Source organism: Megalopta genalis, chromosome 3 (genome assembly GCF_051020955.1).
Source record: "Megalopta genalis isolate 19385.01 chromosome 3, iyMegGena1_principal, whole genome shotgun sequence".
Taxonomy (NCBI): Eukaryota; Metazoa; Arthropoda; class Insecta; order Hymenoptera; family Halictidae; genus Megalopta; species Megalopta genalis.
The window spans coordinates 30,733,190-30,753,920 of record NC_135015.1 but is presented as its reverse complement, the minus strand read 5'-3'; the positions used below and the strand labels follow the sequence as shown (position 1 = coordinate 30,753,920).

Here is a 20,731-nt window from a genome sequence, read left to right as displayed (position 1 = left end):
GTCTCCCGAGAGGGGTATCTCTCGCGCGTGTTCATTAATTTACGCTTGACCGAACCTCTACACGGAACGTAGCCTAGAGCAGCTCGTCGAAACCGACTCTAATGTATTTTAGATCATAGAGAATCGTAGCCCGAATTCGTGCCTCGCAGGGATATAAATTGCGTCCGCGTTAATTCTTAATTACGCGAAGAGCGAAGTTATGCCGGGTCGGGGTTCGGTATAGAGACGGCTCGCGATAAATCTGGGCTGGGTTTACTCGTGTAACGTTTGGATTACATCTGGTACAACACGCCAGTCGTCCATTAAATCTGGCGGAACGGAATTTCTGTCGGATCACAATTAAAATTAACTGGCAGTTACGTATATGTATGCCGCGAATTTCAATTTCTCCGGCAATATATCTAAAATCTCCTTTTCGCCCGACCCCGACCAAACCAACGTGCGCGACAGAAGGTGTCGGCGTCAAGCGGAACATGCAAATTTAATTTTCCGCGAACCGGGAAAAGGCTTCGATCCACACTCCCGATTAATTTCCAAGACTGGGCGCTTCCCGAACTGTCCCAGCAGTTGCCCGTACGGTAAATTGAATAGAAATTAGTAACGTCGTCCAGTTCCGTGACACAGTTCGGCACGATCCTGGCGCCGAATCTAACCGACCATCTGCCTCTTGCTTCCCTCGTGTTCGCCCATTTTTAACCGAAAGGAGAAAGAGAGAGAGAAAGAGAGAGAGGGACCAAGAAAAAGAGAAAAAGGACGTGAACGAGACGCAATCAGTGCTCGATCACGTCCGTCCGTCGATTCTAATCCGCTCGAATACCGAATTCGACGTTCCTTCCCATCGGACAAGCAAGACAGAAGACGAGTCCTCTTCCCGGACCCTTTCTCTGTTAGGTTTTCCGGATTAGTAGCCTCTTGACTTTCCGCACGGAAGTACGATGGGCGAGCGGGGATCGCATGACGATTGATTGGGAGAAGCCGGTCCTCCTTTTGTTTCTCCGGTTCCTCGACGGAGGGACTCGCGAGACCTCGTCCGATTCGAATCGAGAGCCAGCTAGACATCGATTGTCCTCAGATCGGGTTTCTCCTCTTCTTTTTCGCTCCACCATTTGCCTGGGGAAAGGTAAATCTGCCTTGAATCGAAGCAATCTCGGGAGTCCACAACGTGGGACCGGACGATACGACGATCTCGCTCTTGTTTAGACGGTTTCGTCAAGGTTTAAAAATCGGAGAGCATGTGTCTCGTGCAATTTATACAATCCGCGTGCTTTCTAGAGCCGGCAATTCTCGGTTCGCGCGACGAAGATCGATGAAATTAGCTGGGAGAACGTAGCCGCGAACCGACGGTGGAAGGAAACGATGGAACAACGAGTTGCGGCGATCGTTCGCTTATATTTTAATGTAACCTTTGTCATCGGGCGACGTCCGCTCGAAGCACTTGTGCTTTTGTGCACAATCTGAGCGTCAGTCATGGAGACATTACTGTATGTCCATTATGCGAGTACAGTTGCAGCATTTGTCATGCGTTTTGAACGGTAATCTCGTGCATGGGAAGACACATGGTTGCTCGATGATCGATGACAGGCGTTTCCAAACTAAGTCGATGATTCGAAGTGCCTCGACGATACGTCGATGCGAATCTATCCACGAACGACCAAAGGATCGATTAATTAACCAGCGTTTTCAAACGTGCCCCAAGTTGACGCCCCTCGACGTAAACGGCCACCGTCGCCCGACAAATCGCGAAAACAGCGACGTTTTCGGCGGCAAGCTTGATAATCGGCGTTTCTGTTTTTTTTTCCAGAGGCCTGGAGCACGAAGACGTACTGCTGCCAGCAAGATGGCTGCAACTCCGGGCCGTCGTTGACGGCCAGCAGCACCGTGGTATTCCTCGGGGTCGCGATGGCGGCTCTCCTCGTCGGGCGGACCCTTCGTGGCTAATACGTCGCTAGAAGCGACCAAGAGCCCGCGAACGGAAGCACCGGGATCCATCGAACGCGAGAACAAGGTCGGAGAACGTTGCGCCGTACATTAACGACGTTCACGCCTGATCGCCCTGGCCATTTTGCTGACTGGACGCTGACGAGTCGACGGTTGTCGCTCGTCGATCAGTGAAAATCACCGAAAATCGCCACCCCCGCCGCGCAGCCAGCCTCGTTCGCGCGCTCGCAGCCTCTTCTCGCCAGCCGGGATTTTAACGAGCTCGTTCGTCGTCGCGTCCGGATCGATCGATCGATCGATCGCCGATCGTCGAATCTTCGTCGCGGGCCTCCCGTGCAATTCTTTTTTGTTCGCCGATTCTCGCGCTCCGGAGCGGCCGGCCCCGATTTTTAAACCGTCTTTCGGGCTTCCCCGTTATCCTTGATCTCTCGATTGCTCCCGCGGAGTTCTTTCGACGCGATTATGTTCTTGTTTCCTCGGAGAGGTGTTCGAAGTTAACGGAGGTTCGAGGGAAGTTTCAAGCTCCTCGACGTCATTGTGTTCCCGCGTCTTTGAAGATTTGCTTAGCACGATGGAATTCGCCGGGAGTTCATATTTTAAAGTGGTCAAGTCCATTATCGAGTTTCCAATCTCGCTTTGAACCTCCCGATCCTCGAGGTCCTTCGAACGTAATTGCATTCTTGTTCGAGAACTTGCTTAATACGGGTTCGGGGATTGACGAAATCTTGAAACTTCTCGCAAACCTTTCCGTAACGCTGCTTTAATCTTTCGAGAAGCCGTTGCTTGTGTTCCTGCTTTTTTTCCCAGCTGAGAATAATTCGAGCGGAGTTCAAATGTTTCGACTCTGCTTCCAACTTTTAAAGCAACGTTTTTATTTCTCTCGCCATTGGTTTGCGCGTTCTTCTTCGTTTCCCTGTTCCCGTTTCTGGAATCCGTTCCCCATTCAAATTTCTTTCGACGGCCCTCGCAGCGAAACACTTCCACGTATCAGGGGAATGTTTCGACGCAAAACGTGAAGATCAATCGGAAACCTCGAGTTTCTTCGCGAAGCTAATCTTTTGAAAGTTGCAGGACTTTCTCTGGAATACATTTAACGAGAAACGAATCCATCTGCTTTTTTCCGTTAAATAACGCGAAGCGCCGAAGCGTCGGGGGAATCGATTTAATTCACGAAAAGCTGCCGCGTTTTATAAAAACTTGTTTGACGATGTTTGATCGCCGCGTGGCATCGATGTCCTATAAAAGAACGTTATCGGAAGAACGAGGAGAGTCCGGTTAAATTAAGGAGAGCTATCAGGTATCGCGAAAACTTGTTTGTTCGACGTTGTTCGACGTCGTTTCGGGGTAATCATTTCTCAACTGCCACGGAAATGGTATTTTCTACTCTGGGGAAGCATGGTGCTGCTTATTAAAAAATTGTTAAACGCGGCACCAGCCGTGCCCGATGTTTCCAGCTCGAAAGCGACCATTTAACAACCTTCCTCCGCAATAACCGAGAAGACCGCCGATTCCACGGCTTTCCAATAACCCGTTTTTCGGCGCAGAGGGTCTCCCGTCGCGTTTTCGATCCGCGAAAACGATCGCGTTCTCGTCGTCGGGACCGCTGGACCGTCGCCTAGAGCCTTCCCAGCCGTCACGGTTTTTAATATCTTCGGCTATCGAGGGAATAATTTCTCACGGATAGCCTGCACAGCCGTATTCGAGAGACGATCGAGGTTCCTTCGCGGGCGAATTTCCACCGGTCAGCTCTCTGCCCGGTCCACGAATTCAATTTAGACGGAACCTAGCAGCGATCCTCCTCCCTCCCCGCCTCTCTATTTGCCCTCCTCGTTTTATTTCCGCGATAACGTAACGACGGGGAAGAAAAAAGAAATCTCGATAGTGGGATCGACGGAACGGTCTCTGGTCACGCGCGGGGTCAATAAAAGCCTTCCGCGTCGGTGCCGCGCTGCATCGTGTTTGCGCAAACTTCTCTTCCTCCTCCCGGCCGCAGAAATATGTATTCTTCCTTTTTCCGAAGTTTTCCTCGCCGCGTTTATTTGTTCTCGTTCTTCTTCTTCGAGGGAGCCGTGCTTCTTCATCGGCGAACCTAAATTTCTCTCCACGGACGAAACTTTCTCATTCGTTTTCGGAAATATCAGACTCGTCTGTCTTCGCCGTCCGCTCTCATCCGATTATATTCTCCGACGAGAATATCGTTTTCCCTCCGCGGGGAAGCGTAATCCTTCTTCGGAAGGAACGATCGGATTTCATCCCGCGCTCCGCCGCGGAAAGTTTAATTTTGTTTTGAAAAATCCTCGAATTACCGAGCGCGCGTTTCTTCCGTTCCCTTTATAAAACGATCCTGCGGCGACGCTCGCGTTCTTCTCGTTCCGGCTGGAGAGAGAGAACGTTCGTTTGCGTTTCCCGGTGAGAAAGTTTTCATTAAAAAGGGCTCTTCGGATTCTTGATACGACCTCCCTCCTTATTTCTTTCATTGCTTCGCTTCTCTCCCCCGACGCAATTCGTTTCGCCCTCCTCTTCGTCCCCTCCTCTCTTCCTCTAATAAGATCTTCTTCGCGTTTTTCTTCTTAATAGAATCCCGCTCTCTCTCCCTTCTCCATCCCGATACCCGGTTCGCCTCGTTCTCCGTAATCGGACTTTCATTCTCGCCTTCTGTTACACTCTTTTCGCCATCGAGTTTCCTCGAACAGTTCCCCGGGAGAAGTTTCTCCGTTCTATCAACTGTCATTAGAAAATTTCCATTCCCTTGACCCTATAAAAAAAACAAACTTTTCTCCTCTCGTTTCTACCAACTGCAGTTCCGCTTCGGCCCCTCGATTTATTTAGAGATCAGCCGGCAAAACTTTGCCTTTGAATTTTTGATAGTCCATGAAGGCCAGGCTGCGTGCGTTCAGGGGAGCACAAGTTCGCGTTCGATTGATCTAATGCTCGAATCTCCTGCGAGCCTGCGAAACCGTGCGCTGTTCATGTTCGCGAATAATGTACGCTGCCATTCGTTCCGGTCGAACTTTTACACGATTCTTTACGTTGCGATCGTTCCGTTCGTCGATGGTATTCCGATTGATTGTCGCGCGGTGTCGTAAATCGGCGAAATATTTCGATGCTGTTTTCCCTGATACGAAAAGCGACGATCGTCTCGGATCGTATACGGTAAATTCGCCTAATCGACGCTCGGCTTGTACACAAAAATGGACGATTTCGAAAAAGGAGATGCGATTGTTCGAGCCTCGCGGCTCGTTTCTATGGTCACCGATCGTCGACGACCATAAAAACGAGCCGCGAGGCTAGAACAATCGTACAGCTCCTCTTCCCAAATTGTCCGTTCTTGTTTCCAAGCCGAGCGTCGATTAGGGAGGATTTACCGTAACAGGAGCCGAGAGGAAACCGTCTCTGAAAATATTCCTAATTCTTTACGATACCGATTCAGCCGTGACCGGGCCCCGTCGACGCGTTCGCTGCCGGCGTTCGTTTACCCGCGACGTATCGCTCGTTGCAAGATATCGTGTAACCGAGTCTAATTTCATTTAATCCGAGACGCGACAGTGGTCGAGAGAAACGTGCGAGAAAGACAGCGAACGCGTTAAATTCGGTGGGATCCGATCGAGGATCTCGCGGGCACAGCGAACGTTTCGAAACGGCGGCGCCGTTTCGCGTTCGAAGTGGCCGGCCCTGATCGGTCTATCTTTTGTCGTAACTCCGGCTGTCCGAGTCGAGCAGCTTCTCGACGGTCCGTGGCGACCGTGGACGCGAAACTATTTCGGGAGAATCGGTCGTTCGGCCGAACGGCGACGAACAAAGAGGCGCCCGAGACGGGGACGACGCAAGGGCGCGGGGGTGGCGAGCAGGCCGCGACAACTGTCGACCCACGGGTCCGCGAAGCGAGGCGAACGCCGACGTGGAAACAATCGGACCACAATCGTTATCAACGAATCCGCGATAACAGGCGAGTCGAGACGAGACGAGGCGAGGCGAGGCGAGGCGAACGCGTCGAACGGGTCCCCGATGCCTCGGTCGTTCGCGGTCGTGCCGACATCTTTCTAGATCGTAAGAATTCGTTCAGATTTGGGACAAAGGAATGAGACCGGTACGTAGATACGGTGAAAACAAGTTAGGGTCGAAAGGGAGCGAGAAAAAGAAAGGAGGAGATAAGGGGGAGAGTGGAGAAAGAAACAAAAGGAATCGCGTGGATATATGTAACTTACATACAGATAACAAGTTTAAAAGATGAAGAAAACAAAGAAACAGCGAGGATAATAATAATGATAACGTTAATTATTATTATTATTATTGTGGATTATTATTATTATTATTATTACGATGATGATGATTATTATTATTATATTGCTACTATTACTATTATTACCATTAAACATTACGACTAACTGGAAATCATCCGGATATACATACACAAAGTAGCGTGTAAACGACGAGTGGAGAGAGAGTTTGTCGATTATTATTACATTAATATTGTAACCGCTTGAGAAGTAGCCTTATCGATTGTCGAAACGAGACACCGAGTGCGGGTGGGACTTGTAATTGGTTGGCGTGAGGGGACCGCGCACTGGCCCGTTCCAGCTTTCTTTCTCGGCTTGAACGCGTTCACCGTTCGCCATCCGGTATATCGCGGAGAATTTTTCAAAGCTTGTATCAACCGCTGGATTGAACACCATTCGATACAGCAATGTCTCTCTAATCGACGCTCGGATTGTCCACGAAAATGGACAATTTAGGGAGAGGAGATACGGTTATTCTCGATCCTTGCGGTTCATTTTTATAGTCACGAATTGTCAACAACTATGAAAACGAGCTGCAAGGCTCGAATAATCGTATCTCCGCTTCCCAAATTGACCATTTTTCTGCACAATCTGTGCGTCAATTAGGGAGACATTACTGTGCTACTTCGTGGTCCAGACGCGCGCTCGATCAGTCGTTCTATTTTCGAAATATGCCGCAGGACACGAATGTTTTTCGGTCCAAAATCAACGTTCGCTATGCATCTCTTTTATCAACGCTTCGAACTCGAAGCCGTTTTAATGAGAGGACGTGGATGATTTACGGCACACGGCGAGGACATAAAACGGTATCGAACTAAAAATCGAAGATCCCAACTCCCGGCGGAATCGTAAGCTTGAAAAATTCCCTGCGAAACAATGGAATCGCCGTGTCCAGGCAGGAATTATAAAATCCGCGGTAGTTCCATCGTGAAATCGGAGCGGTTTAACGGCAGCACGAAAATTATTTAAACGCTGACTTTACGATTTCGACGTCGTAAAATCGGAACTTTCGGAACTACGGCATTTCGTGTCTGGAATTAGAAACTTCCGTTTCTTTCGCCTTTGAACATTCGAAGTTTTATGGAACTCGTTACTTCCGTTGTAATCGCGCGCGATTCTGCTGAAAATCCCTTCGAAATCGAGGTAGATTTAATTTCCCAAAAATCTTCGATCTTTGGGAAATCATGACGGGCTTTTTTCCAGATTCGCGTTTCGTTGATCGATCGCGTCCTTCGAGTAGGACGCGGAACGTCTTGGACCGCGGATATTTCGACGAATCCGACACTGTCGCGCGATCGTTGCCGATCGGTCGACGCGGAAATAGATATCGAAGTAAAAATTTGATCGGCATCGGCTCGGAGCTTGGATGCGTCGCGTGCGCCGGCGGTGAACGCGTCAAGGAAACCAAAAACGAAACAGAAAAATCCGTGCTCCCGACCGATCGATGTAAATTCGTTTCCCTTCCGGTGTAGCTCGCGCTAGTCAATTATCGCGACAGGTAATTCGTACGAGTCAATTATCACGAGTGGTTCGCGTGAGTCGATCGTAGGACGTTTCGGTAGCACGCGACCGCATCGGACGCCTCATTGGTCCTCCCGAGATTTCCCGGCACCTCCCGAATCCTGTTTTCCATCCCGTTCCTTCGCGGCCCGTTACGAAACACGCGCGGCCGAGATTCGGCCGCGGATCGTTCATCCGTAATTTTTCCTAGGTTTCGCACGCGATCGAAGCTTTTCCGGGACGAAACGAGCGCGCGCCATTCTCTTCTCAGGCTAACCAGAGCGTCCGGTCGATCGATCGGTCGGTCGGTCGATCGATCGATCGCCCGTCACCGAAATTCCTAAAACGATTAGTAGCAACGCGACAGAGCGAATTAAGCAATGAGAACAAAACACGAAAAAACGGAGCCAGAGAAAACCAAAAGAAAAAGGAAGAGCGAGTCATTCTAGCCGATAAGCGATAAACGATAAGCGAGCAGCGAGATCCACGTAGTAGGGAGTAATTAACACTACCTAATCACCGAGCGAACGGTAGCGAACAGAGAGATTCTAGCGATTATATACCTGTTCTTTGAGATTAGGCGAAGATGATTTATCTAAAGTTAGCTCTCGAGTTTAGCGACTAAAATACTATGGAACCTAAATCTGTTTGCCGTCACGGAGACGTCAGCCGATCGAACGTCGCGGTCGCCGTTGCTTGCCGGGGGAACGATTCGAGGCAGCCGTTCGCGACGAAGCCGACGGAAGACGAGACAAAGATTCGCGCCGAGATCCGCCTGGTTCGGGTAGTCCGTCATCGTCGGGTCGCCGGTCCGTTCTCGCGTGGACGTTTGATCGATTAGGCAGCCGATCCGCGGGAAATTCGTTTCCCGATCGCGATTCCATCGGGATATCTTGATCCCGGGATCGGACTCGCGACAGGACGGTGATCGAAACGAAAAATCCCGCAGCTGCAGCCGATTTCGCGAAAGATTGCAATTCTTTCGTGCAATTTTTTAAACATGAAGCTGTAATTTTAACCAATTGAAAATAATTAACGTTCCACAATTATTCCAATCTTTTTCACACTTTACAATTGCAACTGCTCGATTTTACGCGACGGGATCCACGTCTTTTACGATTCAATTGTCTTCGATCTTTCTCTTCTTTCTGTTGTCGCTGCTTCGTCCGTCTTCTGTCGCGTCGCAGAGAGCAAACATGCGTTTGTTAACCGGGCGTGTTTCGGCGGCCGAAAACACGGAAAAAAACAGTGGGAAAAATCGTGGAAGTTCCATCGATTCCGCGTCGATCGCGACCCGGGCCAGGATCCTCGACCACCGCTTCGACATGCTTCGCTTACATTTTATCCATGTATTTTTATAACGCAAAGTGAGAGAAATAGGGACGCGTCGACCGGGCTTCTGCTATCCTACCCACCAAGGGTCGTCGACGATCCGGGGCCCGAGCACGATCCCTCGATCACCTGCCAATCGGGAAACCGGAGAAACAAAACCAGCGAGCGCGCCGCCTCGAACCGTTCCGCATCGAAACTTTGTAAAAAGAGAAGCCGACGAGGAAAGCTAACGAAAGAGAGGAACCAGCGGGAATGACACAGATCGCTGATATCGACGTTCCAAAAAGGACGCACACGTTTCTTTTTCGACAGCCTGAACGAGTTGCGGACGCTTCGCGCGTGAATTCGAGTTCCAGGGCGATATTGTTTCCTTAGCACGTAAGGTTTTACTATATTCTAACGAGGGACGCTCGAAAGAGAGAAATAGAGAGAGAGAGAGAGAGAGAGAGAGAGAGAGAGATGGAGAGGAGAAGAGAAAGAGAAAAACAGAGAAGATAAGAGAAGGATCGATTAACTCGACACATCGTTCCGACGACAACCTCCTAATTAAGCTTCCGCCGCGAACAACTAACGAAACCGAGGGCGAGTCTCGTCGAGCCGATATTTATTGTCTGTTCGCGTGGCCCGACGATGGCCGGAGCGTTCCCGCGGGATAATAGGGAGAGACTAGCCAGCGTACATTTTACATTCGCTTCGTGCACTATTTCGATAGGTATTAAAAACGTTCAAAGTCTAAACAAAAAAATGAATAAAACGAATATTGCCTTTCTTTTCTTCCCGCAAACCGATCGCTGAGAGAGAGCGTGAGAGAGTGAGAGAGAGAAAGAGAGAGAAAAAGAAGGAGTGTATGCGTGTATAAAAGTGAGTGCAAGCGTGCGAGATAGTTAGTCGGTGAAAATGATCGGGCTTTCTAGTTAGTTGGCAACGGAACTTCCGTTCACCTCCTGCGCGTGCCTGCAGCTTCGCTTTCGAGTGATCGAGCGTTGACATCGGACGAGGCCGATTTCTCGCGAGACGAGCCGATACTTCGTTACGAACGGCCCGAAAGTTGCCACGATTTTATATCGCTTAATTTGTCAATTTGCGAACATCGGAAGCGTTTGCGTTCGAAAATGATCGGTGGACTGCGGAAATGTTCAATGCGACAAATCATGTACGAAATTTGCATCGTCTTTTTTCTTTTTTCTTCCTTAGATCCGAGTCCCCGGGTATTCCTTTCCACGAATGCGACTTGGCGCGCGTGCATAACAGTATCCGCATGACGATCCGCAGTCCGGTAATTAGTAATTTAGAGCGACCTTAAGTATTTCGTGGCGCGCACAGTGATGCACGATTATCGCTCTCGACTCTAGGGGCAATTCCGTTGCTCCGCCGTGCCGGAACACCTGGCCAGCAGGCAATCGGACCCGCAGGATCCTTTCTAGGTCATCGTTGCACTATTGATGCAATTATCCGCGACACCAAAAATCCCGTTTACAAAGCTAGGAAAAATCAAACGGAAAGCCGGCGCACGCCGAACGCGTGTCTCCGTTCTGCCTCTTCGACTGCGAAAAATTCCAGGAAAATTCTTCGTCGGAGAATCTTCCTCGACGATCGAATTTTCTCCATGACAATCGAGCCATAATTTGAGAGTGCTGTAAACGGGGGAACAGAGTGTTCTCGCGCGGGAAGAACGAAGGATCCGCGGTACTCGGCCTCGTCGCTGATCAAGGAATATTTTACATAGTCTGCTCTCCTGTTCTTCGTAAACTCGTTATCCTTCACGTTCGTTAAAAAGAGAGAAAGAGAGAAAGAGAGAGTGTGAGTCGAAAAAATGCGAAAGAGACGGACCGAGCGAATGCCGACGGTAGAACGAGACGCGATTGCAGTTCGGCTGAATGAGAGCGAATGAATGAGCCGAGTGAATCGCTCTGACCGAAACCGGAGGGAACCAGGCGGGACGAGGGGTGCAAACGCGTGTCGACGAGAGGTCGAGAGAAAAAAGTCGCGTGTATAAGCGCGAGCTGATATTTCGACACCGGCGAGGCTTCGAGGCGTCGAGGCTTTGAGGCGTCGAGGCTTTGGACGCCGTCGAGAGCGATACTCCGATCCTCTCGCCGAGTTTCCATTCGCCGTCGACGTCGACGTCGACGCCGGCCGACGAGTATCCCGGGATTTGAACGCCGAGGCCTCCATTCGGCCCCGCTCTGTCCTCGAGAGTTAAATTCTCTCTTACGTGTACGCGCACCGTAAAACGAATTCTTCGAACCACTTTGCCCATTCAACGGCTCGCGCCGCTATTTCCGCGAATAAAAACCGAAACGCGGCCGCGAACGAACGCGAACGGTTTCAAACTTTGCGCGTCATTGTCCGCCGAGTGCCGCGAGTCTCGAGCTACGATTACGTGTTAATCTTCTGTTGCGTGTTCCATCGACCTGTTACAGTCAAAAGCTGTCCGTAGCATGATTCTTTGTGGAAACGTGTGCCTCGGTTGCTTGTAGCTGCGCGTACACCTGGACAAGCGGCGTGATCTCCTCGAGACACAGTAATGTCTCCCTTATTGACGCTCAGATTGTCCAGATAAATGGACAATTTGGGAAGAGGAGATACGATTAATTTGAGTCTTCTCTTCTCATCTTTGCGGCTCGTTTTACAGTTACGAATTATCAACAACTATAAAAACGAGCTGCAAGGCTCGAATAATCGTATCTACTCTTTCCAAATTGTCCAATTTCGTGCACAATCTGAGCCTCAATTAGAGAGACATTACTGTACTCCTGATTCAGGTGGTCGAAATCACCGGTTTCGCGGACACGTTGAAAGTGGCTCGGAATGTTCGAGAATGTTTGACAACGAGTGCCTGTGTTAGAGAACACGTTCGAGTAAAAGAGAGAGAGAGAGAGAAAGAAATGTTATATATATATATAATAAATATTATACATAAATAGTATCGTCTTACGCCAGGATCGCACGAAATTCAAGAAAACGAGGAAAAGAAGTGGAAACACGCATTAACTCTAGGATTAACGATTAATTGACGATTACTTAAACAGAAAGGACCGAGCGAAAAAAAAAATATATATTATATATATTATATATACATATATACTATACTATATTATATTAAATTATATTATAATATATATATTATATTATACTATATTATATTATATTGTTTAGTCACGTAAGCAGAATCATATATGTATGACGAGTTGTACATTTATATTAGACACACACAGACGCAATAATAAAGACCGTAATTACGAACTCTTGATATGGAGTTGGAAACTGTCGAAGACGAAGAACGAAGTAGATGAATAGATTTTGGAAACTTCAAAGTTAGAGCATAGATATCGACGTTAGGTGAAACCATTCTCGAATGTCATTATTGATTCAACTCTTCTGTCAACTCTAAGGAACAAAAAAAAAAATTAGAAATTATCTTCTGCCAACGGGAAGCCAAAGAGAAAATTTTAAGTCGACGCTGTTCTAACGAAGATCTCTGTGTTAAAATGCTGTCGAAGAATTTGTTATAGCAATCGAGCCGTTTCGACATCCAAATTCGAAGCCATCTGTATCAAGTCCAATAAAGTATGTTTAAAAAGAAAGAAACAAAAATCCAATCGTTGAGAGAAACAATTGCAGAGAGGCGAACAAGATCGGACGAAATCTCGAGCGTTACACGATCGGGAGAAACTGTGCAATTCGTGCATGTTATGCACCAGGTCTTGCGACTGGTGCAACATTTACGGTTCTAACAGTTGTCTAAATCGCTCCTGCGATTCGACGATTCGAGTTTCTCGCGATCGGAAACATTATTTTCTTGCAGCGAGCGACGCCGGTCGAACATTCATTGTCCATCCATCGATGGATATCGCGGCGTGTCTGGATCGCGGCGCGTAAATGATCATCGCCGGCTAATTATGCAGGCGTTCGCTGTGTTCGGGCGACGACGATCGCGGGCCAAATTGGCGGATCCATCAATTAGCGATCCGCGAGCGGCCGCCGGCCACCGTCGCGGCGCTCGGCGCGGCGTTCCCGTCACGCGCCGCGACGATTATTTACGATCGCGGTTAAATTGCATTTTTCAAGAGCCGGAACGAGGGCCGCGACGCTGACTGATCGCGCCTACATGAAACGAATTCGGTCACGATTCGCGCCGCGCGTTCTTTTCCCGGTCGCAGCCAATTTCCCGCATCTCGAATTTGAACCCTCGAAGCGCTTTTTCTGCGAGATGTTCCACGATATTCGAGCTTTCGTCCTGCATCGTATCCCGCATATTTCCCAAACATCGCGAAACTGCTCGAAGAATTTTTAGGGAAAGCGTGGCGCCTATTGGATCGCGTTTTATCGGACGTTCCGCTCGATGATCATTCAGCCCATTGTTTTGCCAAACGGAAGTCCGAACGTTATCGAACACTTTTGGCCTGCTCTTCCGAGAAGTTCGACGAAGCACACTTATTAAGAAACGATCGCATAGATGACCGATGGAACCGGGGAATCTGGGTCATTCCGCGGCTGCGAGAATTCCGGCGTCCGGGCTGAGAAATCACGAAGCGACGGTCATTCCTCGGCCCGGTTGTTGTTTTTCGCAGTGATATCCGGTTCGCGAAAGGTCCGAGCAACGCCTGTATCGACAGACATTCCTGGAATTTGCAATTTCAGCGGCCGCGCTGACGCTCGAATGACAAAGTGGCTCTGCGGTCGGATCGGTCCGGAATGGGGCGCCCGCGCGCTTCTACGTCATTAATTTCGCCGGGATTAATACACCGGCGGACAGAGTGACAAGACACCGTGGAAATTAGTTAAACAGCCGTTCAACCGTCATAATGCGTCGCCGCGATCTCTTTTTCACAAATGGGACCCGAACAATGGACCGAAACGACGCGACCGCCGTTCTCGTTGAAACGTCCCGGAAAATTCGGGGATTCGGAAATTACCGCTGATTAACGACCGCCGTGCAAATAATTCGCACATTTAACTCTTTAGACAGAGATCCGCCTTTTTGATTAGGTTTCGGCGAGATTAATAGATTGCGAGCGGAATTGTGCAACGTTCCCGGGACGATGTTCCACACATTTTTCACAATTTAAAGCACCGCGTTGTTACAAACGGAAAGACGTTAAACGTTTTACAACGACGAGAAAGAAAGTTCTACTTTTTCGCAATATTCGTTCGGCGAACACAAATAGAAATAGAAATATATAAATACATAAATCGAATATGCACGAGAATGGAATTGTTCGATCGGCGCGAAATGATCTATAAAAAATTGCATGAACCGTTTTTCGGTTATTTGTTTGAAAAATGTGCTGGCGCATGGGACCGTATTGCGCGCGTATACAACGTGTACCATGTAACTTTATCACGTGAACTATTTCCTTTATTTCGAATGGTTTACCGTCGGGATGCGAATAAACGTGACCCGCATTTGCAGAGAGGACGGTTCACCTGATAGAATTAAATGGCGCGCCCTGTGTGTTTCGTTATTTGAATGGTGTTTTTGTAGCAGATTCATCTACGATCTACGTGTTACACGAGGATCGACGTGTTTGGAGCAAGGCCAGAGATTCCCCGTGGGAACCAGCTGTGTTACGTTATTTATTTTAGAATTTGTACGCTCTGTTGTCACAAACGATCTCACAGAGCGTACCGATTCTTTAATAAGTGTCGTCAACAATTAACAACCCCTGGCCAGTGGTCATTAGAAATCCCAACGATGAAGACTCGCCGGAACGGTGTACACAGGGGAAACAACGAACTTGTTCCTCTCTTGCCGATACAACGGCAAACTGTTCTTGCACAAATTTGTAGATAAAATAAATCAATAAAAACATCGGTAACGAAGACTTTCCAATCATTTATTCGATATTTCCAGAATCCGGAATTTCTATTCGGAACAGACCGATTTGAACGGACAATTGTTCGAGAGACGAAGAGGAAATACGATTATTCGAGTCTTGCACCTCGTTTTTATAATCGTCGACAATCGGAAACTATGAGAACGAGCCGCGAGACTCGAATAATCTTATCTCCTCTTCCCGAATTGTCCAGTTTCGTTTACAAGCTGAAAGAAAATTGGAGAGAAATTGGAATAATATAACTGCAAAATCTCGTCAATTTTACAAAAGATAAATGTTTACCGAATCGCGATTCCGTGTTCTCCACAACACTATCGACTGACTACTCTCCTATTCGTCCTTGCCTCTGCCACGAACTTTTCTAGCAAAAAGTATACGAATCTGCGCACCATTGAGACCGAAGCGCAACGGAGGTAGGTCACTGTGGTGGTTTTTATGAGCGCGAATCCTGTTACGCCTTTCGAAGATTTATACCTCGTAAAAGAAGAGGAAGCTATCTAAAATTCGCAGTGGCGAACCAGCCTCCACCCGTTCCTCTTAACCGTACTATCGCGGCAACACTTTCAACGCTATGAATCTCGAGCTTCTGAAATTTATTTGATATCCTCGCAATTCGGATGCTACAAGAGCTTTTGTTGCTTCGTTTATTGGTAACTATCGGACGAAGAGAATTTCTGAATGTATCAGCCGCACGCTGCGTTATCGAAACCGCGAGCTATCGAACAAATTTTACATTTTCCAGGAAGACGTAGAGAACTCCGTGAAAAATCAAAGTTATTGGAATCTACGAAAAGCTTTTCCAACGTTTTCCTAATTAGATTTGACGTGTTGAAACGCCAAAAGTAGTAAATTAAAGCCAAAAATAGTAAGTTAAAGGCAAAGGTAAGCTCAAATTCCAAATAATCATAGGTAATATCAGAGAGGCGGGCGACTAGGAATTTAGGCAACTAAATTAGGCGGTCGGCGTTTCGGCCACCCCTGGAATATTAGGCACGGACGATCCCCCGTTTCAGAAATCAGTGTTCTGCTCGCGTAAAGAGAACTACTCGACAATTGTCCGAGCTCGGCGGCGCAGCCCCGCGGTCATTACAGCTACCAAACGATCAAAGGGACCTCGTCGGAATACGAAAACAGAGGGGAAAGAAGGATGTTCGTTGTGTTAAGTGATTAAAATTCCGCGTGGTACCCGAGCAACCGCTCCCCCGGGAATCGTCCGAGACCCGATCTTTCCTCGGCCCAGGTTCTGGCTGGATAAGCGAAGAGCCGGTAATCCTCGTTGTTCCGTCCGGAACTTCTACGGCCGGCATCGGCAGCGAACGCCGTCTAATAGCGTGCCTAATTAATCATCGTTAAGTCGCCATTAAGGAGCTTGTGTTTCGGCTAATGAGGATATACGACTTCCCCCCCGGCCATCGGACCGAGCATATTCAAAGGACGATTTTTTCCCGTTCAGCGTCGACGATGATTCATGGTTGTATCGCCTTCGTTAACTCGCTTATTATTCGTTTCACTCTGCTCGGCGCAGCTTATCGCAATCCGTGCCGGCGCACCGTGCCGACTATGATCGATGCGGAACATTTCGACGCTGCACGAAGCGAAGACGCGCGACGATGCAACGTCCTAGGAGACCGCGACTCCGGGAATCGCGTCGGGTGCGATTGTTGGAATAAACGATCGAGTTCCTGGCGTTCGCGACGCAGGACTTTCCGAGCCGAGTCTTTCTCCCCTGTCGTCGCGATTTCCGGATCCTCCTTCGGCTGAAAACGGGCCGGCGAGGCCGCGCGGCGCACCACGGCGTCAAGAATAATTTCATTAGCGTCGCTGCGAAATTAGAGCGGAAAAGCGTGTCCCCTGCCTTCGATCGTCCTCGGCGGGGCCGACTGCTCTCGGCGGCTCGGCTCGGCTCGGCTCGACGGTGGGGACGATAATTACATCATTGTCTCCTTCTAGCGGGGCGCTTTCGTCACGGGTCAGCTGCGATTTCGGCGGGGATCAGGCCGCGAACTGACGCGCAATAAATATGCTAATGGCGCGACCGAATTGCGCGATGATTCGCCGCGACCGGAGGATCCAGGAGGATCGAGTCGCCGGAAATCCGCGTCTTTTCCGGTTTACGAAACGCGTCCCCCGCGTTCCGAACCTTCCGAGCAGAAGCCGCCATTCGGCGTGCCGGATTTTTACGAATCGTTCGATCTTTCGCATAGTTTACATCGTCGAACGACGTTCGAACGTTCTTTCGTTCCAAGAACCGTTGACTTTTCTCACAATATTCGTACCGCGCCTCTACATCGCGCGAAGCTCGCGAACACGCTTTTGTTCCGCGCTGCGAGAGGAAGGCTCTGCTTTTTATGCAAATTTGTTTACCGCGCTAACCAGGAATCGCGCTAACAGCGCCGGCAACCTTGGAGGTTGATTTCACCCCTTTAAATTGAGTTTCTGTCCACAAAGAAGATTGTGTCTTGCGCGGTTCGGCACACTCCGCGTCTCAACAAAGACAGAATATTCAGTCGGGGAAGAATTCGTTTGCCGGAGACATTTTACCGGAGCGTAAACCGAAAGTTCCACTTTGTAACTTAAACAATTAATCGACCTGTTCTTTGTCCGCGTATAAAGTCGTTTCGCGTTTTAATAAAACAGCTTCGTCCTACGTATTTATTAAATCGAACGCTTCGATCTTTGTCCAACTCGACCGACTCGTTTATCTTTCGTTCACCGTTCGATCGTAAATTTTTAACGCGACGAACATAGATGTTAGAAAACGTTGACGAATCAAAATTGAAGGCACGGGTTCGTCGATAATTTAGAAACGATCAATGTACTTACCGGACGAAGGGATTCTCGAATCGCTCGTAGAATCGAACGGAAAACCGAGACAGGCGATAGGAGTGTCCGAAGAAGTCCGTTGTTCGCGTTGGCGCGTCGCGAATGGAGCCGAGAATGCCACGAGGTCTATTCGAATTCCATCGAGCCGTAATTATCCCCGGGCAATGTATTCGGCGGCAGGAATTCCCGTCGACCGGATATATTAGCAGTCTATTATTTTGATTCGTCCACCTCGGCGCGATCCGACGACGCCTTTGCCGCGTCGAGGTTACATATCTAGATATCGTATCTCTTTCCGCATCGACGAGCCTATAACTTTCCGTGCGAACGACTCCGTGGTTCCCGACTGATTGATATAAGGATGGTTAACCTGTAGAGAACGGTGATTAATGTAGCATTCGTTCGGTTCGATCGCTTCTCTATTAGACCGCGGAGAAATTCCATTTTTTCCCATAAATCTTCGTTCCACGATTTCCAACCGATTTTTCAATTATTTTACACGACCAAAGAAATTGTTTCTCCGTTCTAGTTTTCGTGCAGATTGTAACCAGCATGGAGCCGCGCAAATTTGCGATTCGAATAGTTTTCAGAGAGCAACGCGGTCGAAGAGATCGTTGAACTGGAATTCAGGGGTGTCCGATCCGAGTACATGAAGCCCGCGCAGCGTGGTTGAAAAACGAAAGGCACGATACGCTAAATTAACGGGGACGAGTTCCGCGCGGAAAATTCTGAATTCGGGGTCACGATGTCATACATCGTCGGCTCGATCTCGACCCTGCCGAGAGAGCCAATCGGCTCTCGGCGGACTCGATTCCGGTGAAATCGATTCCGATTGAAGCCTCGAGAGCGATGAATTCGGATTCGAAAACGAAAGACCGCGCTATCGCGGGCAGACCGATCGCGAATTATGACACTCGGCTGCCATCCCGCCTCCCTTCGAAAGCTTCGGCGTTAATTAACGCTGATAGGCTGTTAATACGTATCGCAGCAGATCGCACCCTTAATCCAGTGAGCATTATCGAGAGAGCAAGGGGCGGTTATAAACGTCAATGGAATTGTTCCGATAGAGAAGTGGCTTTTCGCGCGAGATTGAAGCGATTGGTAACGGTGGGACCGGCTAAATCCGCATTGAACTCGGTCGTTACAAGCGGGGCCATTACCGTAAACACGTGGCTACCAAATTGATTTTAAATCACCGCGGTCGCCCCGTTCCAAGCCCTGCACGCGATTCGAGCTCGACGCGGGCCAACGGTGTCGAATATGACGTTAGATTGGCTCGTTCGAACGATCGTTTTTCAACTCGTAATGGAACCGCCGCGCCGGTATTATCGGCTCGACGTTCATTCGGCCTGTTAACCGCTCGGCCGTTTTATTTAAAAGCGGATTCTCGCGTAACACTTGTAAAACCAAGTGATTTTCGCGAGTTTTTCCCTGGAAAATTAACGACCTTTTGGACGCGCGCGTACGCATCGGTACGCTGCGAAACATATTTTTTTTTAAACGTTACAATTGTCGTCGAATTTGTCGACCAGTTACTCCAGAAGCCATCTTTAAATTTCTAATTGTAAGTACACATTTCTGTGCGAATTTTCTCACACATGGAACATCAATAAACTTCTGTCGATACACTGTGCAGTGTTTTATTCAACACCCCCTCCTCCTCCTCCGCCTGTAAGTGGACGAATAGATTATTAAGATGATTTTATTTTCAATGTATTATTTCTCTTTCTGAAAATCAAGAAATCAATTTGGAACGTTTTAAAGATTATTTCAACCTAAATGGTTATTCTAGAAGAGAAAAACAGCGTTGAAATACTGTCGTGCGATTTCTTTTCATACTTTATCAGTCTCAAATAACACGATAATGTTTTTAGTATTATTTCGATTGTTCTCCAAAGATGTGTGCGCGGCAAATTGATGCAAAAATTATAACAGTTCCTATGAGAAAAATGCCCAGATATTGTTGGTAAAACGGTGTTCAGGAACCAGAATACCTGGTTAAAACGCATAAGGCTGAATTACAATCGGCTCCTTCCGAGTTATCTAATCGGATAACGCGGGATCTGCGGCGCGGCGTTTGTTTTATCGATGCATAAAACCAACCGGCAGCCTTGTTCTTGAGCGGCCATGAAAAATTGCGCTGTCCCAGGGAGGATTTTCGGTGCGAGCTTATCTCCGCCCGGGAATCGCCGCGACCCCGTTTTCTTTGTTGCTCGCATCACGCTTGATTAACTTGCTTTATCTCGTTCCTACGCGAGCCAAGATTCCCGATTTATTCGCGAAATCATGACGCTGCGCCTCCGTCGCGGCCGAATACGTCGCCGAGGGGAACCGTCCTCCTCCTATCATTATTTCCTGCCGAGAAGAAAAACACTACATCCGCCGCAAACAAGTTCATTCTCATGGGGCCGCCTTCGTTTATCGCCGTTCTTCGTTATCTCCTGATTCCCTCTCTTATTTCACTTGCGCATCTTCTCGCCCACTCGACACACCTTTGGCGACTTTTCCAACGGAAACCTGCAAAGTATACGCCGTTCCAAATACGCCACGACCGTCGACCAACGTCGGAACGAATGCGCTACAATTTCTCCCAGGAATAACGATAATTTTCTCAGAAGTTACAAGTGGTCGGTGATCTTCTCGTCGACGAACGCGATCGTTCCGATTACCGCAGACGACCGAATTAATTTTCATAAAATTTCTACTCGTCCGTTATCCGATCTCGAATAATCCGATAGTAAAGAAAAAAAATGGTGTCACGAAATTTTGCATACACGTTTTCCATTCCTTTTGCGACGTAGATGAATGCGCATCCGCTTCAAACGCAGACGACCATGAATATTCATTCGGAATGCATTTTTCAAGATCCTCCTTTCTTTTATTCATAACCGGAGAACTCCAATTTGACGCGACACCTTCTTGGATAGCGCGACGATAGGATTGGGTTAAACGGAACAAACGGCCGGAACTGGCGGATAGGAGGACACGTGGTGTGCAATAAAATATACATTAGCGGCAGTC

General features: G+C 48.5%; 1 protein-coding gene across 1 annotated transcript in view; it reads left to right on the top strand.

The window, feature by feature from the left end:
* Positions 1–12,293, top strand: part of LOC117218240 (U-scoloptoxin(05)-Sm1a) — a 120,834-nt gene extending 108,541 nt beyond the window's left edge. Inside the window, exon 4 of the mRNA XM_033466500.2 lies at positions 1,802–12,293. Within this exon, the coding sequence (XP_033322391.1) occupies positions 1,802–1,938 (137 nt within the window). The 3' untranslated portion in view covers positions 1,939–12,293. The remainder of the gene's footprint in view (positions 1–1,801) is intronic.
* Positions 12,294–20,731: the final 8,438 nt, after the last annotated feature.